The sequence below is a fragment of the Melospiza georgiana genome, chromosome 1 (genome assembly GCF_028018845.1).
Source record: "Melospiza georgiana isolate bMelGeo1 chromosome 1, bMelGeo1.pri, whole genome shotgun sequence".
In the NCBI taxonomy this organism is placed as follows: Eukaryota; Metazoa; Chordata; class Aves; order Passeriformes; family Passerellidae; genus Melospiza; species Melospiza georgiana.
The window spans coordinates 84,833,801-84,856,179 of record NC_080430.1 but is presented as its reverse complement, the minus strand read 5'-3'; the positions used below and the strand labels follow the sequence as shown (position 1 = coordinate 84,856,179).

The following is a 22,379-nucleotide window of genomic DNA, read 5'->3' as shown; positions in this document are numbered from 1 at the left end:
AGGTTGAGGTACACCCCATGGGTGAAATCATATTGCATGTGGGGTGGGCTGCAACATCCTGTGGGGTGCACCAGCTCCACATGGGTTGGCAGTCCAGAAAATTTTTAGGGTTGGAAGGAACCTCAGAAGATCATCCAGTCCAACCCCTCTGCCAAGGCAGAGTGACCTAGGGAATTTACACAGGAACATGTCCAGTTGAGTTTTGAATGTCTGCAGACAGGGAGACTCCACAGTCTCCCTGGGCAGCCTGTTCCTGTGCTCTGCCACCCTCAATGTAAAGAAGTTCTTCTTCAGGTTGAGGTGGAACTTCTTGTGTTTTAGTTTATGGCCATTGCTTCTTGTCCTGTCTCTGAGCACCACTGAAAAGTCTGGCACTATCCTCTGGACACCCACCTTTGACATGCATTAATGAGATCCCATCTGAGTTTTCTCTAGACTTAGGCCCAGCTCCCTCAGTCTCTTTCCCTGGGGAGATGCTCCGGATCCCAGATCATCTTCATGGCCTCCTTCATGGCATCTTACTGGACTCTCTCCAGTAACTCCCTGTCTTTCTTGTGCTGAGTAGCCCAGAACTGGAACCACAGCAGATGTGGCCTCACTATGACTGAATAGAGGGGCAGGATCATCTCCTTTGACCCTCTGGTCACACACTTCCCAATGCACTCTGGGCACTATGGGCCCTCCTGGCCCCAAGGACACACTGCCATCTCATAGTCAACTTGTTATCCACCAAGACTCCCAGGTCCTTCTCCACAGAGGTGGTATCTCATCTGATTCAGCAGTGCCCTCATATTTTCTCTAATCTTTCTTTTGCTGCTGATATACCTGTAAAAGCCCTTCTTGTTGTCCTTGTTATCCCTTGCCAGATTGAATTCCAAGGTGACTTTGGCCTTCCTTGCTGCATCCCTGAATGCTCTGACAATGCTCTCATGTGGCCTGTCCCTTTTTCCACATCCCATAAATTTTTTCTTCATAAATTTCAGATTTACTAGAAACTTCTATAGGCTCCATCCATATTACGGGTGCCATACAATGGGATAACCCCACCCTCCCCACACAAATCCAACCCCACACAAACGGCTGCTCAATGGTTTTTATTGGCTTTCCAAGCTTGGGGGCTAGGGGGAATTGGGCACTTGGAAGTCTAAATGGGACAGCTGCAAGTTCAGGTAGGATACTTGGAGATCCGGATCTTCACTCTTCATTGAGTCCCTTCTGAGGGAGGAGAAAAAGGGGCTGTTGTGGGGCAGCCATGGGGCAGCCATGAGGCAGCTGTAGGGCAGGGGAAAGTCCCACCTTGGCTCCAATGTCGCGGCTCTTGGCCCGCAGCTTGTTGACCTGGGACTCGGCGATGTCGGCACGCTCCTCTGCCTCATCCAGCTCGTGCTGCGCCTTGCGGAACTTGGCCAGGTTGGTGTTGGCCTGTTCCTCCTGAGGGTGCAGGGACACCAGTGAGGCTCCCATACAGCTCTGTCTGGCCTCCTGCCACCCCCTCTGCCCCCCATACACCTGACTTTTTTCTTGCTCCATCTGACCCCAGTAGAAACACCTGTTTCTTCAGACATTCCATTTTTGAACCACTCAACCATCTATTCAATGATCCATGCATCCATCCATCCATCCATCCATCCATCCATCCATTTAATCTTCCACCCACATAAACTTCCTTCCTTCCTTCCTTCCTTCCTTCCTTCCTTCCTTCCTTCCTTCCTTCCTTCCTTCCTTCCTTCCTTCCTTCCTTCCTTCCTTCCTTCCTTCCTTCCTTCCTTCCTTCCTTCCTTCCTTCCTTCCTTCCTTCCTTCCTTCCTTCCTTCCTTCCTTCCTTCCTTCCTTCCTTCCTTCCGCCACTTCCTTCCGCCACTTCCTTCCTTCCTTCCTTCCTTCCTTCCTTCCTTCCTTCCTTCCTTCCTTCCTTCCTTCCTTCCGCCACTTCCTTCCGCCACTTCCTTCCGCCACTTCCTTCCGCCACTTCCTTCCTTCCTTCCTTCCGCCACTTCCGCCACTTCCGCCACTTCCGCCACTTCCGCCATTTCCGCCACTTCCTTCCGCCACTTCCGCCACTTCCGCCACTTCCTTCCTTCCGCCACTTCCTTCCTTCCTTCCTTCCTTCCTTCCTTCCTTCCTTCCTTCCGCCACTTCCTTCCTTCCGCCACTTCCTTCCTTCCTTCCTTCCTTCCTTCCTTCCTTCCTTCCTTCCTTCCTTCCTTCCTTCCTTCCTTCCTTCCTTCCTTCCTTCCTTCCTTCCTTCCTTCCTTCCTTCCTTCCGCCACTTCCTTCCTTCCGCCACTTCCTTCCTTCCGCCACTTCCTTCCTTCCGCCACTTCCTTCCGCCACTTCCTTCCTTCCTTCCTTCCTTCCTTCCTTCCTTCCTTCCTTCCTTCCTTCCTTCCTTCCTTCCTTCCTTCCTTCCTTCCTTCCTTCCTTCCTTCCGCCACTTCCTTCCGCCACTTCCTTCCGCCACTTCCTTCCGCCACTTCCTTCCTTCCTTCCGCCACTTCCTTCCGCCACTTCCTTCCGCCACTTCCTTCCGCCACTTCCTTCCTTCCTTCCTTCCTTCCTTCCTTCCTTCCTTCCTTCCTTCCTTCCTTCCTTCCTTCCTTCCTTCCTTCCTTCCTTCCTTCCTTCCTTCCTTCCTTCCTTCCTTCCTTCCTTCCTTCCGCCACTTCCTTCCTTCCGCCACTTCCTTCCTTCCTTCCGCCACTTCCTTCCGCCACTTCCTTCCGCCACTTCCTTCCGCCACTTCCTTCCTTCCTTCCTTCCTTCCTTCCTTCCTTCCTTCCTTCCTTCCTTCCTTCCTTCCTTCCTTCCTTCCTTCCTTCCTTCCTTCCTTCCTTCCTTCCTTCCTTCCTTCCTTCCTTCCTTCCTTCCTTCCGCCACTTCCTTCCGCCACTTCCTTCCGCCACTTCCTTCCGCCACTTCCTTCCGCCACTTCCTTCCGCCACTTCCTTCCTTCCTTCCGCCACTTCCTTCCGCCACTTCCTTCCGCCACTTCCTTCCTTCCTTCCTTCCTTCCGCCACTTCCGCCACTTCCTTCCTTCCGCCACTTCCTTCCTTCCGCCACTTCCTTCCTTCCTTCCTTCCTTCCGCCACTTCCTTCCTTCCGCCACTTCCTTCCTTCCGCCACTTCCTTCCTTCCTTCCTTCCGCCACTTCCTTCCTTACTTCCTTCCGCCACTTCCTTCCGCCACTTCCTTCCGCCACTTCCTTCCGCCACTTCCTTCCTTCCTTCCTTCCTTCCTTCCTTCCTTCCTTCCTTCCTTCCTTCCTTCCTTCCTTCCTTCCTTCCTTCCTTCCTTCCTTCCTTCCGCCACTTCCTTCCTTCCTTCCGCCACTTCCTTCCGCCACTTCCTTCCGCCACTTCCTTCCTTCCGCCACTTCCGCCACTTCCGCCACTTCCTTCCTTCCGCCACTTCCGCCACTTCCGCCACTTCCGCCACTTCCTTCCTTCCTTCCTTCCTTCCTTCCTTCCTTCCTTCCTTCCTTCCTTCCTTCCTTCCTTCCTTCCGCCACTTCCTTCCGCCACTTCCTTCCGCCACTTCCTTCCGCCACTTCCTTCCGCCACTTCCTTCCGCCACTTCCTTCCTTCCTTCCTTCCTTCCTTCCTTCCTTCCTTCCTTCCTTCCTTCCTTCCTTCCGCCACTTCCTTCCGCCACTTCCTTCCGCCACTTCCTTCCGCCACTTCCTTCCTTCCTTCCGCCACTTCCTTCCGCCACTTTCTTTCCGCCACTTCCTTCCGCCACTTCCTTCCGCCACTTCCTTCCGCCACTTCCTTCCGCCACTTCCTTCCGCCACTTCCTTCCTTCCTTCCTTCCGCCACTTCCTTCCGCCACTTCCTTCCTTCCTTCCTTCCTTCCTTCCTTCCTTCCTTCCTTCCTTCCTTCCTTCCTTCCTTCCTTCCTTCCTTCCGCCACTTCCTTCCGCCACTTCCTTCCGCCACTTCCTTCCTTCCTTCCGCCACTTCCTTCCTTCCGCCACTTCCTTCCTTCCGCCACTTACTTCCTTCCTTCCTTCCTTCCTTCCTTCCTTCCTTCCTTCCTTCCTTCCTTCCTTCCTTCCTTCCTTCCTTCCTTCCTTCCTTCCTTCCTTCCTTCCTTCCTTCCTTCCTTCCTTCCGCCACTTCCTTCCGCCACTTCCTTCCGCCACTTCCTTCCTTCCTTCCGCCACTTTCTTCCGCCACTTTCTTTCCGCCACTTCCTTCCGCCACTTCCTTCCGCCACTTCCTTCCGCCACTTCCTTCCTTCCTTCCTTCCGCCACTTCCTTCCTTCCTTCCTTCCTTCCTTCCTTCCTTCCTTCCTTCCTTCCTTCCTTCCTTCCTTCCTTCCTTCCTTCCTTCCTTCCTTCCTTCCTTCCTTCCTTCCTTCCTTCCTTCCTTCCTTCCTTCCTTCCTTCCTTCCGCCACTTCCTTCCGCCACTTCCTTCCGCCACTTCCTTCCGCCACTTCCTTCCGCCACTTCTTCCTTCCTTCCTTCCTTCCTTCCTTCCTTCCTTCCTTCCTTCCTTCCTTCCTTCCTTCCTTCCTTCCTTCCTTCCTTCCTTCCTTCCTTCCTTCCGCCACTTCCTTCCGCCACTTCCTTCCGCCACTTCCTTCCGCCACTTCCTTCCTTCCTTCCGCCACTTCCTTCCTTCCTTCCGCCACTTCCTTCCTTCCTTCCTTCCTTCCGCCACTTCCTTCCTTCCTTCCGCCACTTCCTTCCGCCACTTCCTTCCGCCACTTCCTTCCTTCCGCCACTTCCTTCCTTCCGCCACTTCCTTCCTTCCGCCACTTCCGCCACTTCCTTCCGCCACTTCCTTCCTTCCGCCACTTCCGCCACTTCCTTCCTTCCTTCCTTCCTTCCTTCCTTCCTTCCTTCCTTCCTTCCTTCCTTCCTTCCTTCCTTCCGCCACTTCCTTCCTTCCTTCCGCCACTTCCTTCCGCCACTTCCTTCCGCCACTTCCTTCCTTCCTTCCTTCCTTCCTTCCTTCCTTCCTTCCTTCCTTCCTTCCTTCCTTCCTTCCTTCCTTCCTTCCTTCCTTCCTTCCTTCCTTCCGCCACTTCCTTCCTTCCTTCCGCCACTTCCTTCCGCCACTTCCTTCCGCCACTTCCTTCCGCCACTTCCTTCCGCCACTTCCTTCCTTCCTTCCGCCACTTCCTTCCGCCACTTTCTTTCCGCCACTTCCTTCCGCCACTTCCTTCCGCCACTTCCTTCCGCCACTTCCTTCCGCCACTTCCTTCCGCCACTTCCTTCCTTCCTTCCTTCCTTCCTTCCTTCCTTCCTTCCTTCCTTCCTTCCTTCCTTCCTTCCTTCCTTCCTTCCTTCCTTCCGCCACTTCCTTCCGCCACTTCCTTCCTTCCTTCCTTCCTTCCTTCCTTCCGCCACTTCCTTCCTTCCTTCCTTCCTTCCTTCCTTCCTTCCTTCCTTCCTTCCTTCCTTCCTTCCTTCCTTCCTTCCTTCCTTCCTTCCTTCCTTCCTTCCTTCCGCCACTTCCTTCCGCCACTTCCTTCCGCCACTTCCTTCCGCCACTTCCTTCCTTCCTTCCTTCCTTCCTTCCTTCCTTCCTTCCTTCCTTCCTTCCTTCCTTCCTTCCTTCCTTCCTTCCTTCCTTCCTTCCTTCCTTCCTTCCTTCCTTCCTTCCTTCCTTCCTTCCTTCCTTCCTTCCTTCCTTCCTTCCGCCACTTCCTTCCTTCCGCCACTTCCTTCCTTCCGCCACTTCCTTCCTTCCTTCCTTCCTTCCGCCACTTCCTTCCTTCCGCCACTTCCTTCCTTCCGCCACTTCCTTCCTTCCTTCCTTCCTTCCGCCACTTCCTTCCTTCCGCCACTTCCTTCCTTCCTTCCTTCCTTCCTTCCTTCCTTCCTTCCTTCCTTCCTTCCTTCCTTCCTTCCTTCCTTCCGCCACTTCCTTCCTTCCTTCCTTCCTTCCGCCACTTCCTTCCTTCCTTCCGCCACTTCCTTCCTTCCTTCCGCCACTTCCTTCCTTCCTTCCTTCCTTCCTTCCTTCCTTCCTTCCGCCACTTCCTTCCTTCCTTCCGCCACTTCCTTCCTTCCTTCCGCCACTTCCTTCCTTCCTTCCGCCACTTCCTTCCGCCACTTCCTTCCGCCACTTCCTTCCGCCACTTCCTTCCGCCACTTCCTTCCTTCCTTCCGCCACTTCCTTCTTTCCGCCACTTCCTTCCGCCACTTCCTTCCGCCACTTCCTTCCGCCACTTCCTTCCTTCCGCCACTTCCTTCCGCCACTTCCTTCCGCCACTTCCTTCCGCCACTTCCTCCACTTCCTTCCTTCCGCCACTTCCTTCCTTCCTTCTGCCACTTCCTTCCACCACTTCCTTCCGCCACTTCCTTCCGCCACTTCCTTCCGCCACTTCCTTCTGCCACTTCCTTCCGCCACTTCCTTCCTTCCGCCACTTCCTTCCTTCCGCCACTTCCTTCCTTCCTTCCTTCCTTCCGCCACTTCCTTCCTTCCGCCACTTCCTTCCTTCCGCCACTTCCTTCCGCCACTTCCTTCCGCCACTTCCTTCCGCCACTTCCTTCCGCCACTTCCGCCACTTCCTTCCTTCCGCCACTTCCTTCCTTCCTTCCTTCCGCCACTTCCTTCCGCCACTTCCTTCCTTCCTTCTGCCACTTCCTTCCACCACTTCCTTCCGCCACTTCCTTCCGCCACTTCCGCCACTTCCGCCACTTCCGCCACTTCCTTCTACCACTTCCTTCCTTCCCACATCCAACCATGATCTCTCAATCCCATCACCAACTCTCCCTCCTCACCCCCTAATACCCCAGCCCTTGACCACCTCATCTCAAGGTCTCCTGCTACTCCCCACTCCTGTCCCACACCCTAAACCCACACTGTCCCCTCTGGGGCAGGGGTGGTCCCACGGCTGCCTGCCCAGTGCTCACCGCCTCCTCTGCCTGTCGCTTGTAGGCCTTGACCTTCAGCTGGAGCTTGTCCACGAGGTCTTGGAGACGGATCATATTTTTACGGTCTTCCTCTGTCTGTGGGGTGAGACACACATGGATCATGCCCTGACCCTACCTGCGCTTGGAATCACCACCCAAGTATGAGGGTCATGTAATGATGTTCTGGGGGATTGGAGCCTCCCTAGATCTGTGGGTGGCCTCAGCTGTGGGAGCAGGAGGTGAGATGTCTTCATTCCCTTGATGAGGTCAGGGGATGGATCATGCAAAGACCCCATGGATCCTGGGATGCTGAGAGATGACCTGGGTGGCTCATAAGGCAGACAATATTCTGGATCCCACTGCAGTATCAGACATACATGCAGTGAGAGGTCGAATATCAACTCTAGACAGCCTGTGTCTCTCTGGCCAGCAGGTCAGCCATGTTTGAAGTCATGTACAGCATGAGATATGAGGCCCTATGGCAAAGGGGCAGGAATTGACCTGGGCCAGCCCAGGAGCCCCACCTGGTAGCTGAGTTCCTTGACACGACGCTCGGACTTGCGGAGACCCTTAATGCTCTCAGCATTGCGCTTCTGCTCAGCCTCCAGCTCATTCTCCAGCTCCCGCACACGAGCCTCCAGCTTCTGCAGCTGCTTCTTGCCCCCTTTCAGGGCCAGCTGCTCAGCCTCATCCAGCCTCATCTGCAGGTCCTTGATGGTCTGCTCCATGTTCTTCTTCATCCGCTCCAGATGGGCGCTGGTGTCCTGCTCCTTCTTCAGCTCCTCTGCCATCATGGCCGCCTGCCCAAGGAGAGAAGCAAGCAGAGAAGGAGGACCAAAGCATGCTCTCCATCACCCTCCAGAGGAAGGTGTCCTAGATGTTGGTCCCACCATGGCACTCACATCAGTGATGGCCTTCTTGGCCTTCTCCTCAGCATTCCTGCACTCCTGGATGGCCTCTTCCACCTCTGTCTGCAGCTGGGAGATGTCAGCCTCCATCTTCTTCTTCTGGTTGATGAGGCTGGTGTTCTGGAGTTAGAGGACAGGATCTCAGGAGGTATCTCTTGACCTGCTGGCCCATCCTTGTTCAATCCCCCAGTACTTAATGACCCCCAACTCCCTTCCAACTCTGCCGGCTTAAAGGATCTGGAGATCTTGGTAACTCAACCCATTAGAAGCCCACATCCATTGGATGGAGGTGACTTCTGTCCTTGAAGGTATGTGATGTCTCACCTGTGAGTGGAGAAGCTGGACCCTCTCACTGGCCTCAATCAGCTCCTGCTCAGCCAACTTGCGGGCCCTCTCAGTCTGTTCCACCACTGCCTGCATCTCCTCCAGCTCTGACTGGAGAAGGTTGTTTCTCCTCTCCACAATGGCAATATTCTCCTTCAGGTCTTCATTGGCTCTTACCACATCATCCAGCTGCAGTTGGGTGTCCTGTTGGGGTAAATAAAATGGACATAAGCCAACAGCTCAGAGTCCTAGGAAGACCTCCTTGTAGGTGGGTAATCCCACCTTGAGGTGAGCCTGGGCTCCTTTCAGGTGGGACTGAGCTTCAGCAGCCACACGGTTGGCATGGCTGAGCTGAATCTCCATCTCATTGAGGTCACCCTCCATCTTCTTCTTCAGCCTCAGGGCCTCGTTGCGGCTCCGGGTCTCAGCATCCAGAGAGGTCTGCAGTGAGTCCACCACCCGCAGGTGGTTGCGCTTGGCCTGCTCCATCTCCTCATCCTTCTCAGCCAGCTTGCGCTCATAGTCTGCCTTGACCTGGTTGAACTCCAGTTGGGCCCTCAGGATCTTTCCCTCCTCATGCTCCAAAGAGGCCTGGTGGATACAAAGAGAAATTAGTGAGCAACAGAAAAGACCAAGACAACATGAGACTCATGGAGATGTGATTTGGCCCACCTCAGCCTCCTCCAGTGCAGCTTGGAGCTCCAGTTTCTCAGCATCCAGTTGCTTCCGAACCTTCTCCAGTTCATGGATGGTCTTGTGGCTGCCACCCAGCTGCTCCGTCAGGTCCGAGATCTCCTCTGCTCAGATAAAATCTCATCAGACTTGGTGGAAAGCGGTGGAGAAGAAGGTGGACAGGGGGAGTCCCACAGTCTCACCTTGGAGGTTCTTGTTCTCCCTTTTGAACGTTTCCAGGTGCTCAAGCGACTCTTCATAGGCATTCTTCAGCTTGAAGAGCTCAGTGCTGAGGGACCTGGCTTCTTTCTGCGATGCCTCCAGCTCCATCTGTGACTCTTCAAACTTCTGCTTCCACTCAGACAAGATCTGGAGCAAAGCTAGGGGTCACCCTCTATCCCTGTGCCTCCCGTCTGCTCCTGTCTCACCACTGTGTCCTTGTACCTTGTCAAAGTTTCTCTGCTTCTTGTCCAATGCAGCTGCTGCTGCATTTGATCGCTCTACATCTGCCATCAGGTCCTCAATCTCATTTTGCAGCCGGTGTTTGGTCTTCTCCAGGGAGGAACACTTGGCATTGACCGCCTCCACCGCCTCCTCAGCCTCCTGCAGCCGCTGGGCCAGCTTCTTCCTGATGTGGGAGAAAACCTGGCTGTGGTGACACATGGACCAAGTGGGTTGGGTCACTTATTCTCCCTATTCATTGGCCAAGGATCCGTATTTCCACCATCTCCAGATCCCTATATCTTCTCCAGATTCTTCTACAGTGGAAGTGTATGCACTCTTCCCCACCTCATAGAGGTTTCCTTTCATGGGGAGATGACTCACTTGGCCTCCTCCAGTTCCTCAGTGCGCTGGATGGCATCTGTCTCATACTTGGTCCTCCACTGTGCCACCTCAGAGTTGGCCTTGGAGAGTGAACGCTGGAGCTCAGCCTTGGCCTCTGTCTCCTCCTCATACTGCTCCCTCAGAAGGTCACAGTCATGCCGGGCTGACTGCAGGGCATGAGCCAGTGCATTCTTGGCCTGGGAGGGAGAGGCAAGGAGTAGGTGAACTTGACCTATGTGTATGTCCTCAAACTCAGTAAGCACTGGTATTTCTCAGCCAAACCTTCTCTAGATCATTCCAACCAAATTCAGCACATCTAGACCCAGAGCAATCTAAAGATGCTCTAGTGTGGCCCAGTTTTACTTCTCCTTGTCCAGTGCCACCCAACCACCCATAGACCAACCCAGCTGCTTCAGAACTGACCTGCTCAGCCCAACCTCTCAGCTGTTAGACCAATGCAACCCAACTCAATCACTCTTAGATGCAACCACCCCACTGAACTGGCCTGAACTTGAATTCCATTTGGTGCTACCACTATGAGGGTGAAGGGCACCTTGTCTTGTGGCCCTCTTGGAGACCCTATCAGCCATCCCACAAACCTCACCTTCATCTCCTCTTCCAGCTGCCTCTTCAAGTCCTCCATCTGCTGGGTGTATGACTGCTTGCCCCTAGTTAATTGAGAGACAAGGGCCTCCTTTTCCTCCAGCTGGCGGGACAGCTCTCCTGCAGAGGTAGGGCAGCTTTTCAAGGTGTAGCAAGGATTGAAGATCTGAGGCAGGGGTTGAGGATGTGGAGTGAGGGGTATGATGGGTCAGGGTTCGCACCATTCTCAGTCTGGAGCTTGGCCCGTTGGGTGCTGGTGTCATTGAGGACTCGTTGTGTCTCCTCCAACTTGGCCCGGTGTTCAGCTGCCTGGTCCTCCATGGTGCGAGAGATCTTCTCCATGCCCACCTTGGAGGAGAAAAGTATGGAGGGAAGGAATGAAGAAGGAGAATGATGCCCATGGTGGAGACAGGATTTCCACCTTGGCCACTTTCTACCTTGGCTTTTATGAGTTGCTCCATGTTGGAGCTGAGGTCATCCAGCTCCAGCTTGAGGTCGCTCTTCTCCTTCTCCAGCTTCTGTTTGACGCGCTGTAAGTTGTCGATCTGCTCGCTGAGCTCGGCCACGCTGTCGGCGTGCTTCTTGCGTAGCGCAGCAGCCGTGGCCTCATGCTGCAGTGTGGCCTCCTCCAGGTCCCGCCGCATCTTCTGGAACTCTGCCTCCCGCTTCTTGTTGAGCTCGATCTGCACTGATGTGACACCACCCGCCTCCTCCAGCCGCTCGCTGATCTCCTCCAGCTCCCGTGACAGGTCTGAACGCAGCTTCTCCACCTTGGCTCTTCCTGTCCGCTCTGCTTCCAGCTCCTCCTCCAGCTCCTCAATCCGTGCCTGTGCTCCAGTGATGGAACTGTTGTCAGCAGACTTGGCTCCACCCAAATCCTCCGTTCAACTCAACCAATTGAGCTGGAGACTTTTCAACCCAACTTACCCCAGTAAGCTGAAAATACTTCAGCTCATGCCAGACATTCTGAACATTCATCAACCAAATGAAACTCCTAAACTCAGCCTAACCAGATAGAGACTATAGAGACTCTTCATGTCAACCCAACCAGCCAGAGGGTCTCCAGTCCAGCCCAAATAAGCAGAGAATAGATCCCTCACCTGCAGCTCTTTCAGCTTCTTCTGGAGCTGCAGAGCCAGAGCCTGCTCATCCTCAACCTTGCTGTTCTGCTGGTTGATCTCAAACTCTTTCCTGCAAATGAAAGCAGTTAGCAGTGAGGTCCTTGCCCTTGCTCCAGTTTAGATTGAGGAAAGAGGTCCAGTTTTACTTCTTGAGCTTCTCCTCCAGCTGCTGCTTGTCATTCTCCAAGTCCATTATGTTCTCCTGGGTCAGCTTCAAGTCGCCTTCCAGCTTCCTTTTTGCCCGTTCCAGGTCCATCCGGACCTTCTTCTCCTGTTCCAAGGAGCCTTCAAGCTGTGTGGAAACATGGAAAAGGGGAGAACCTCAGTTTTCCATCATATCTGCCCTAGAAAATGCCTTAGCACTACTCATGGTAGGACCAGACCACACTCACATCATCCACTTGCTGTTCCATCTTGAGTTTGGCCTTTGTCAGGGTGTTGACTTTGTCCTCCTCTGCCTGCAGGTCATCCAGTGTCTGCTGGTGAGATTCTTGCAGGGCCTTCTTTTCCTTTGTTAGCTTTGCGATGGTTTCATCCAGCCCAGCCATCTCCTCTGTGAGGTTCTTGACCTGAAGGAGGAGAAACACTAGGCCTCCAGCTACTAAGCTCTGGTACTAACCAGAGGTAGGGCAAAGCTGAGTGATGCTGCTGTTGTCCTTGGCCAATGAGGCAACTGCAGTGGTAGAGAACTCAAAGGATGTTGAGTCTTCATGTAGCCCAGATCAACTAGCCTTGGATCTCCTCAACTCCACACTACCAGGTTGTGTTGACCCAAATCCCCACAACTTAAGGTCAAGGCCTCTCTCCACCCTCACCTTGTTCTCAGTGGCATGTTTCTCCTTCTCCACCTTGGCCAGAGTCAGCTCTAGATCATCAATATCCTTCTTCAGCTCTGAACACTCATCCTCCAGCTTCCTCTTCCTAGCTGTCAGCTCGGCGTTCATCTCTTCCTCATCCTCCAGTCTCTCTGTAAGCTCCTTCACCTTGGCCTCCAGCTGGATCTTGTTCTTGATCAGCTGGTCACAGCGCTCCTCAGCATCATTCAGGTTGTCCTGCTCCTGTATTGGAGTGGTAGATGAAGTAGGGTGGCCCTGGAGGGCTGCTGGTCACGCCCCTGACATGGTTTTTTGGGGCAGTCTCACTTACGGCCTGCACTTGGAGCTGAAGGTCATTCTTCTCCTGCAGCATGGAGACCATCTTTTCTTCCAGCTCCTTGCGCCGGGTCTCCGACTTCTCCAGGGCCTCCTTCAGCCGCCCAAACTCTTCCTTCATGTTCTAAAGCAAAGCCCAGGAGACCAGTAGCCACATCCAATCCCCTCTATCCATCAACCCCACCCAATCCATTTTGGATCCCAATCTGCCTGCCTCATCACCTCCTCCCACCTGCATCTCCTTTTCTGTCTCAGCACTCTTCAACAAGGGCTTGATCTTGAAGTAGAGCTTCATCCAAGGCCAGTTCTTCACCCCCATGAAGGCCCTGATGTTCCACTGGATCACCAGCAGTGAGTCCCTAGAATGGTAAGACAGATGTCACTACACCACCAATCTGGTGACCCACCAGATATTCCTTCTCTAGGAGAAAGACCCCTCCCCTCTCACCGGCGCTCCAGGATCTTCTTGAACTCAATGCGCATGAGCTGTCCTCGGGCCTGAGCCTGGATGCGGGTGATGATGCGGGAGAGCCGCTCGTCCCGCATCTCCTCCAGCAGTCCCAGCAGCCCAGCCTTGAAGAAGACCTGAAGGACGAAGGAGGCAAGCAAGAGGGTGAATTGGTTGGGAAGAGTTCGTGGACAGATGGATGGGTTGATGGGTTGTTGGGAGAATGAAGCGATGGATGGTGAGGTGGATAGGCAGGTGGACACATCAGTGGTGAGACCATGGGGTCCACATGACCCCATGAGTGGTAGGACCATGGAGACACCATGTGCCCTTACCTTGGTGTGTCCAAATTTGTACTGGTTGTGGTCAATGTCAATGGATCCCAGGAGCTTCTCAGCGCCCTTACGACTGTCAATGAACTGCCCCTCAGGGATGGCAGCAGGGTTCAGGATGCGGTACCTGGTGACCAAAGAGGACATGAAAACCCTGAAGTCAGCCCCAGTCGGGTTGTCCACCCCATCCCCACATTTTCTCCTCTGTGCCTACCGCTGTCGGAAGTCCCCATAGAGGATGCGATTGGGGAAGCCCTTGCGGCAGATGCGGATGCCCTCTAGCACCCCGTTGCAGCGCAGCTGGTGCATTACCAGGGGGTTGTCCATCACACCTGGCAGTGGGTCAGAGGGGTGGTGTCAGCCACAAGCCACACCTACCACCCTTCTCCCTGCCCTCAGCCCTGCCCTTTGCTCACCCGGCTCCTTCCGCTCATTGGGGATGATGCAGCGGACAAAGTGAGGGTGGGTGGTCTTGAGGTTGGCCATCAGCTTGTTGAGGTTCTCCTGTTGAGGGAGGGAGGAGAGAAGAAGCTGACTAATGAGAGAGCAAGAGAGGGTCTGTGGGACTGAAGGGGTCTTTCACTACTCAGGAGATTGTCCTCCCATTGCCCCAAACCGGGTCCACTATGTAGGTCACTCACCCGATGCAGTGCTGAGACGGTCTGAAAGGAGGAACCTTTCTTCTTGGCTCCTTTCCCCTTCCCTCCATCACCACCTAGAGAGAAGGGGGATAGGGTAACACAGGAAAGAGGGTGACTAGTAGACAGTAGTCTTCTCCATCAACTCATTGCTCCATCACCCCATCATCCATTCACCCACCAGCATCTGCCCCAGCGTAGTTGGAGAAGAGGTTGGCCAAGAGCTTCAGGGCTGATTTCTGGTAGAGCCCCACCACTGTCTCATTGAGAGGGTCCTTGTTCTTCTCCAGCCACCCAATAATGTTGTAATCCACTGTGCCAGCATAGTGGACAAGAGAGAAATGGGCTTCTGGCTTCCCCTTGACATTGCGTGGCTTCCCAAAGTTGGCAGACTTGCCCAGGTGATTATCAAAGAGCTTGGCCTTGAAGGTCATGTCTGAGGCTTTGGGAAACATGCACTCCTCCTCCAGGATGGACATGATCCCCATGGGCTAGGAAGAAAAGAGGTGGTGGAGGACACCAAGCACAACCCAGCTGATCAACTTTGGGGCCCCTGGCAGGCTCCAGCTGAAAGGGCCCTTCCCCCCGAAGTCCTTTCAGCCCCCATGAGACCCTGGGGGAGGTGGTACCTTCTCAATGAGGTCAATGCAGGCCTGGAGGTCCATGCCAAAGTCAATGAACTCCCACTCAATGCCCTCCTTCTTGTACTCCTCCTGCTCCAGCACGAACATGTGGTGGTTGAAAAACTGCTGCAGCTTCTCGTTGGTGAAGTTGATGCAGAGCTGCTCAAAGCTGTTGAACTGGGGAAGAAGAGAGAAGATGAGGTTAACTGGCATTCAACAGAATGCCTGATGAGATCCATAGGTGAACCTGAGCCCCAACTGGGTCAAAAGAATGCCCAGTAGTATCAATGAAGTCAACTCAACACCCAAGAGGATCAACACAACCCCCAAGAGGACAAATACCCTGCCACCCCCTCAGTCCTCACATCAAAGATCTCAAATCCAGCGATGTCTAGCACACCAATGAAGTACTGCCTTGGCTGCTTGGTGTCCAGGGAGTTGTTGATCCTCACCACCATCCAGTTAAACATCTTCTCATATACAGCCTTGGCCAAGGCCCCAATGGAGTAGTACACCTGCTGGACATTCTGCCCCTTGGTGACATATTCATTGCCCACCTTCACCCGTGGGTGACACAACCCCTTGAGAAGATCAGCCGAGTTCAGCCCCATCAAGTAGGCTGACTTGTCAGCATCTGCAGAGCATCAAGAAAAAGACGTGCTGTCAGATTCCACCTAACCTGGTGACCCCAAGACCTATGTCATTCCGTACCCACTCACCTTCAGTACCATCTGGTTCTGCCTGCTCTTCCCGTTGCTTCTGTTTGAACTTCATGTTGCCAAAGTGCATGATGGCACCTGTCAGCTTGTAGACACCAGCCTTCTCCTCAGCTGTGAAGCCCAGGACATCAAAAGCGCTCTGGGTGATAGGGAGAGGGCCTTGCCACCAGCTGTGGTCGTGGCTCTCTGCTGGCCACCATTTGTGTCTCTCTGCCCTTCCAGCTCATCAACTCCTCTCTCCATCTGCAGACTCATCCACCCATGGACTCTCCCATTATGAATTCACCCATCCGTACATCCATGTGAGGACTCATGAATCCATGGATCTAGCTGTCCATCCATTCATGGATACATCTATCCATCTATCTGAGGAGTACATTCATCCATTTACCTATCCATGGATTCTTCTAACCATTCATCCATCCATAGACTCATCCATTTATGGATTCATCCATCCGTGGACTGATCCATTCACCATTAACTTCATCCATGCATCCATGGACTCATCTATCTGTTTAAGGACTTGTTCACCCACGGACACATCTGTTCACCTAAGTACTCCCCCACCTAAGTACTGTTTTTATCTTCATCCAAAACCTCCTCCACTCCCTGCCTTCTGTCCTACCTTCTATCCCTCACCCCACATCATCCCACTCCACCAACCTACCATCTTCCACCCTTCCTATCCTCCACCTCTCATCCCTATGTTCCTCCTCTCCTCCACCTATCCATCTTCTACTATCTCAACCATCCACCTTCACAGGGATGTCCACCTGCCCATTCCACCACTTACGTCAGTTGCCAACAGCTCTTCAGAGTCATCAATGGAGGCCACAGTCACCTCTCCTTGGGAGACATAACTGTAGTCATAGGGATTGTTCGTGATGAGAAGCATCTCTGTTCCGTGGGGCCAGGATAGAGAGAAAAACTGAGCATTTGCACTGGCTAAACAGCCCCAAATCATCCTCAATTGCCCCAGGAAGGAGTGGAGAATTGGAGAAGAGGAGGTAGAAGACTCAAGGCCAAGCATCCTACTCACCCAGCAGCTCTGGCTTCTTGTTGGAAAGGATCTGGTAAAAGATGTGGTAGTTCCTCTCAGCCTTCAGCTGGAAGATAACACGGGACTTCTCCAGGAGGTCTGAGGTGGATATGGAGAGAAGGAGGATGGAGGTTGCGGTGAGGAGATGGATTGAGATGTGGAGAGATGGATGGTGGGATGAGGAGATGGAGGGAAGAAGAGAGGAAAATGAAAGGTCAGATGGACAGTGGGATGAGATGATGGATCCATCAACCATGAAGACAGATGAAGGGATGGACATGGATGAAGGGGAGGCAGGCAAGGAGGGAGGGAGGGAGGTAGACACAAGGAGATGGAGGAACAAAGAATTGGAGGTGGAGGGTCAGGTCAATGGTGGGATAAGGAAATGGAGATGAAGAGGCGACTGAATGAAGGGAAGAAGGGAGATATGTGTGGATGAATGTAGCTCCTAGGTGGATGGATGAAGTTCATGGGTGGATGGAGGAGTCCATACATGGACGAGTCCTAGGATGGATGGAGGAGTCCATACATGGACGAGTCCTAGGATGGATGAATACATCCATGAATAGATAAGTCCATGGATGGATAATGGACTACAAGACAGCCTCTCACTGGGCTCTCAACCCACTCACAGGTCTCAATGTCAGCTGATGCCAACTTCCCGGTGGCCCCAAAATGGATCCGGATGAACTTTCCCTGGGAAAGCAGTAGCAGGAGGTGGAGGTGGCTGCCTTCATGCAGCAGATCCCACACCGTAGATCCTGTCCCACAAAATGTCCCACAGACCCTTCCTCATACAACCCACCCCCAGCACTCACAAATCGGGAGGAGTTGTCGTTGCGGAGGGTCTTGGCATTGCCGAAGGCCTCCAAGGCAGGGTTGGCCTGGATGATCTGGTCCTCCAGGGTGCCCTGCATGGGGTGGGACAATGCTGGGTGTGGATACCACTGGGGTACACTCTCTGCCAAGGGTACATGGACTGAGGAACTCACCTTGCTGCTATTGGTCACCTCCTTCTTGCGGTCGCCAATGGCAGCAATGCTGGCAAAGTATTGGATGACCCTCTTGGTGTTAACTGTCTTCCCCGCCCCGGATTCTCCGCTGGGGGAGCAACAGTAAGATATTGGATAACATCCTGATGGGTCCTTCATCCCACCCCACTGCTCTGGGGCAGGGCTGGGCAAAGCAGGGCCTTACGTGATGAGGATGGACTGGTTCTCTCGGTCTGCCAAGAAAAAAGAAGAGTCAGGTGGGATGAAGCTGGGAAACATACTTGGGGTCTTAGGGTTGAGGCTGAGATCCTCCATCCTCCCAGGTGAGAACCAGTTCTAAGTCAGGAGCCATTTATTGGAGTGGGGTTTTCTAGTTTGAGGTCTTCACAGGACATCCTTACCTGTCAGCATGTTCTGGTAGGCATTGTCAGAGATGGAGAAGATGTGGGGTGGAGCTTCACTCCGCTTCTTTCCCCGGTAGGCAGCCACCACCTCGGCATTGTAGACAGGCAACCACTTGTAGGGGTTGACAGTCACACAGAAGAGCCCCGAGTAGGTCTGAAGAAAACGGCAGGCAGGTCAGAGCCAGGAGGTGCCAGCCCACCAGGTGGGGACATCCTAGGTCTAGGTGGCCCACAGGATGTGGTGACGGAATGTCCTGATCTTGTCTGAAAAGGGTCTGGAGAAGGGACATCTTGGGTCTGGGTGGCCACAACATGCAGAGGGCTGGGACACAGATGGGACACCTCTTGTCAGGGGCCCAAGGGATCTGGGGATGGAACATATTATGTCTTATGAGGGAGCTATTGAAGTGACATCTTGGATCTGGGTGGCCACAGGGGTCAGGTGATGCAACACCTGAGGTCTTGGTGGCTGAGGCAGTCTAGAAATGGGATTATTTTTTGTCTGGGTGGCCCAAGAGGGCTGGAGAAAGAGCCACCACATTCTAAGTGTCCCAAAGTCCATGAAAAAGCCACACCAGGTTTTAGGCTGCCCATAGATTCTCTGGAAGCCCCATCTGTACTAGGTATCCCAAGAACTTTAGGGAAGGGTCTCTAATTTCCATCCATCTACCCCATAGGCTGAGGGGAAGGCCTCGCCTACTTCCCTGGTGCTCCAGGGGCTTGTGGGAAGGCTCACATAGATCAGCCAAGAGGCGTAGCGCTCTTTGAGGTTGTAAAGGACAGCAGGCTCATGGAGGAAGGTCAGCATCGCCATGTCCTCGATCTTGTCAAATTTGGGGGGGTTCTGCTGGTGAATGTCAGCTTCCTTCACCGTCACAGTCTGGGGGGAATGGAGAGACATGGGGCTGGGGGTTGGGAGATGTCCATGCCTTGGGGTGTAGGGGTGCTCCATCGGTAGGATTCCTTAGTGGGTTGAGAGGGGTCCCTCTCCTAAGGTTTGGAGGGTACCCCCCATCGGTTGTGAGACTTCAGTGGGTCAGGGCTCCCACCACTATCAGCCTGGTTTCCCCCTCCTCCGTTTGCTCTCCCCCAAACCTTCAACCCCCCTCCCTCCTTTAACTCCTCCCCCATTAATTTCATCCCATTAATTCCTCCCTCGTTAACCCTTCAGCCCTCTACTTCCCACTAACTCCTCATACCCTATGATGCCCAACCCCCTCGTTTTTTCCCTGCACCTGTCACCCCCTATCCCCTATGCCCCCACCTGCCATCAACCCTTGCCATCCTTATCCCATCCCGCCATTACCCTCTCACCCCCATTAACCCTTTGCTCCACATGGCCCCTTGCCCCCCTCCCCTCACCCCCCCATCCCCCAGCTGCCCACCTCTCCCAGCTCAGTCTGCACGGTGGCCTCCCCTCCCTGCCGCCCCGTCACCCGGCCCCGCACGAACTCCTCCCGGGGGTGTGGGACGAAGCACTCGCTGCGCGGGTCGAAGGGTCTGGTCTGCGCTGCCAGCCGCTCCCGCTCCCCGGGCCGCAGGAACGGCGCTGCCGCCCCCAGCGCTGCCAGCACCGCGTCCGCCATCCTGCCCCGCACAGACACGGACCCTGCATCACCCGGGGGCTGCCAGCCCGCGGCCACAGGGTCCTGCCCCCTGTTCCATGGCCCCACACAGCCCCACTGGCCAGAGCCCATTGCCGTGCACGGGCCCCCTTAGCCATGCCCAGACCCCTACGGCAGACCCCAGAGCCAGACACAGAGCTTTGCAGCTGTGCACAGCCCCATGCATGGGTCCCTACAGATGTGCAGGGAGCCCTGTAGCCCTCTGCACGCCCACGTAGTCATGCACTGCCCCCTGCACAGACTCCTGCAGTGATTCAGGGACTCCCTGTAACAATTAAAGGGACCCATTTAACCATTAAAGGACCCCTAATGGTGATGTACAGGACTTCATAGGTGAGTATGGCCCCATGCACAGAATCCTGTAGCCATTCCTGACCTCATGTATGGAACCCTACACAGTGCACAGACCCCCTGTAGCTGTGGGCAGACCCCTATATTCATGCAGGGACCCCAGTCCCATGCACAGCCCCGTGCACAGACTCCTGTACTGATGCAGGCACCCCCACAACCCTGGAACGGTGCATGGCCCCCTGCAGCACAAAGACCCCTATGCCACACACAGACCCCCATAATGATTCAGGCATCCCTACAGTGATGCACAGAGACCCATAGCAATGCAGGGACCCCTATAACAATGCAGGGAACCTTAGAGTCCTGCCCAGCCCCACACGCAGACCCCCACAGCAAAATATGCATCCCCTGTAGTGATGTGCAGACCCTTTAGCGACACACACACCCTATAGCAGCATGGCCCCACCACTCCCCCCACCCAAAGCACCCATCCCCATGCTGCCCCACAGCATCACCCTCACCTGGAGTCTGTGGATCTAGCAGGTAAGATGAAGGAAGCTGAAAGAACATGGAGAGGGTGAGTAGGGCTACATCCCTTGCCCCCTATAGACCCTCTTTGCCCCATAGACCCCTTTATGCCCCATAGATCACTTTGCCACATACGCCCCATAGCCCTGCTGATGCCACATAGACCCCCTGGGTGCCCCACAGACCATCGGTATCCCCTAGATTGCTGTGCCCCCATAAATCTCTTTCCCCCACAGTTCCTCGCAGTGATTCTTATAACTTCTTGCCTCATAACCCCATGTGTACCCCACCGGTCCCCATCACCCAGAGAACCCCTATGTGTCCCATAGGCCCCCTGTCCCCCATATTCCCCCTCAGATTCCTGTGTCCCATAGATCCCCATATGCTCCATAACCCTCCTGTGCACCCCATAGCCCCCCATTTCCTCTCCCAGCCCTTCATATCCACATCCCACATTCCCACTATGTCCCCCACCCTCTCCCTCTCTGCCCCACGCCGACACCTCTGCCAGCCTCGCAGCCCCAAGGCCTTTATAGACCATCATGGGATGGGGAGGGGGAGGAGCATTCCTGGGGAGGGGGTGGCTGATAAAGGAGGAGGGGGGCACCTCCTCCCCGCTTCCCCCGCCACAAGGTGGCATCTCTCCAGTGACTCTGGCATCCAGGACCCACATATTCACCCCACCCAGGATGATCTGTGGGGCAGAGCTCTAGGGGTGAGCAAGGGCTGTCCAGACCCCTTGCGGGGGTGGGATGTGGGGTGGGCTAGGGGGCCTGGATGCCTGGGTCCCTTATGTAGGAGGTGTCTGTGGAGCCCAGATGTCTGTAACTCTGGTGTGGGGGGCCAGGGGGCTGGAACTAGGGAGCCTAGGCGCCAGGGTCCCTTGTGTGTGTGTGTGTGTGTGTGTGTGTGTGTGATCTCTGGGGAGCAGGGCGCTTTGGTGGCGTTTGTGATAATTCCATGGGTCCCAGATGCCTGGGTTTCTTGTGTGTGTGGGATCTACAGAGCCCAGATGCCACCCTGGGTTCTTTGTGCATGGAGGGGATCTATGGGGCTGGGACTCCAGGGACCTGTGTGGAGGGAGTGCCTACGGGGCCGGGATGCCTGGGTCCCTGGCCAATGTCCTGTCACCCGTGGGGTGGTGACAGCTCTGCCCTGCCAGGTCTATATTGGGACACGACCGGAGAGGGGGAAAGATTGTTATCTCGTCCCCTCCTCTCCAGTGAGGCGCCGTGGGGCTGCCAGGGGTCTGAGGGACGGGGGGGTCTGGCATCAGTCCCCGAACACCGTGTCCACTTTGTCATCAAGGAGGTGACAAGTGTTCCCGCGAGGTGACACATTCCCGCGAGCGGGGAGGTCCCCACCTCCCCATTGTGCCCCACAGATCCCCGTCTCCTGCCCCACAGACCCCCTCCTCTGCCCCACAGAGCCCTTACAGAGCCCCATAATTGTTCCATGGAGCCACAGGGAGTCTCCACAGATCTCCATAGAGTCTTTTTAGCGCCCAATAGAGTCCCCATAAGGCCCCACAGAGACATTTCCCCACCCTCCCTCTGCCCGAGCTCGCCGGGGGAGGGGAGCCGGGGTCCCCTGGGGTCCCTCCTGCGGCGCCGCCAGGACCGGGAGGATGGAGCAGCGACAGATGGACGGCGAGAGGGAGGGTGAGGGGGAATGGGGGAGGGACAGAGGATTTGGTGGGGAGGGACAGGCAGGAGACAGAGGGACAATGGGACATAGAGAACTTGCAGGGTCCAGGGGGACATTAAGAAGGCAGAAGGACTGTGGGAGATGGAGGACGCAGAGCTGGTGGGCGAAGAGGTAGTGGGGTGATGGATGGCAAGTCCAGAGCAATGGAGGGACAGGTCAGTAGGGAATGGGGGGCTGTGGGACATGGGGTGCAGTGGGACGGAGCAGCTGGTGGCTAGGGGAGCACTGAGGCCAGGACAGAGGGACCTCAGCACCTGCAGCAGGAGAAGGTGCAACCTCAGGAACCAGAACATGCCCGAGGGGTCCACTGAGGCTCTGTCCCTCATGTGGGGATCCCAGATGCTGTCCGCCACATCCTGGGGTCCTCCCCACTCTCACATCTGTCCCCAGATGTGTCTCCCCCCACATGGATCTAGGCTGCTGTGGAGCAGGTTGAGGTTACAGAACACCATGGGGCAGATAGAGTATCTGCCCCACAGTGGACACACTGTGAGGCAGCAGCTCAAGGTCGAGCTCATGGTTCACATCACATTGCACTGTGGGTCTGGTTGCATCATGCT

At 54.9% G+C, this 22,379-nt stretch overlaps 1 protein-coding gene across 4 annotated transcripts; it reads right to left on the bottom strand.

Moving 5' to 3' along the window:
* Positions 1 to 1,194: 1,194 nt before the first annotated feature.
* LOC131092970 (myosin-6-like) lies at positions 1,195 to 19,254 on the bottom strand. 4 transcript variants are annotated; one of them, XM_058039966.1, is made up of 38 exons: positions 19,054 to 19,254; positions 18,405 to 18,548; positions 17,666 to 17,822; positions 17,470 to 17,497; positions 17,265 to 17,373; positions 17,091 to 17,183; positions 16,905 to 16,968; positions 16,273 to 16,371; positions 16,027 to 16,130; positions 15,234 to 15,372; positions 14,880 to 15,148; positions 14,521 to 14,691; positions 14,073 to 14,382; positions 13,895 to 13,968; positions 13,670 to 13,757; positions 13,468 to 13,585; positions 13,257 to 13,380; positions 12,922 to 13,058; positions 12,706 to 12,832; positions 12,469 to 12,597; positions 12,138 to 12,380; positions 11,715 to 11,891; positions 11,469 to 11,614; positions 11,302 to 11,392; positions 10,639 to 11,028; positions 10,423 to 10,549; positions 10,203 to 10,321; positions 9,599 to 9,795; positions 9,218 to 9,401; positions 8,977 to 9,142; positions 8,774 to 8,898; positions 8,384 to 8,692; positions 8,102 to 8,305; positions 7,772 to 7,897; positions 7,394 to 7,669; positions 6,870 to 6,965; positions 1,297 to 1,431; positions 1,195 to 1,215 (listed from the first exon to the last, which is right to left on the bottom strand). In XM_058039966.1, exons 1-38 carry the CDS (start codon positions 19,252 to 19,254, stop codon positions 1,195 to 1,197), a joined length of 5,817 nt encoding a protein of 1,938 aa, XP_057895949.1. The 4 variants fall into 4 exon arrangements, with proteins under 4 accessions (XP_057895949.1, XP_057895958.1, XP_057895967.1 ...); XM_058039975.1 differs by having other exon boundaries at positions 1,195 to 1,212; XM_058039984.1 differs by having other exon boundaries at positions 13,895 to 13,956.
* Positions 19,255 to 22,379: the final 3,125 nt, after the last annotated feature.

Bases quoted from the DNA above. Each gene is read 5' to 3' on its own strand.
- LOC131092970 (XM_058039966.1), bottom strand. From the start codon at position 19,254: ATGGCGGACGCGGTGCTGGCAGCGCTGGGGGCGGCAGCGCCGTTCCTG. The intron at 12,598-12,705 runs GTGGGAGGAGGT...GCTTTGCTTTAG, and splicing joins AGACAGAAAAGGAGATGCAG to AACATGAAGGAAGAGTTTGG. The intron at 10,550-10,638 runs GTAGAAAGTGGC...TTCTCCTCCAAG, and splicing joins AGCAACTCATAAAAGCCAAG to GTGGGCATGGAGAAGATCTC.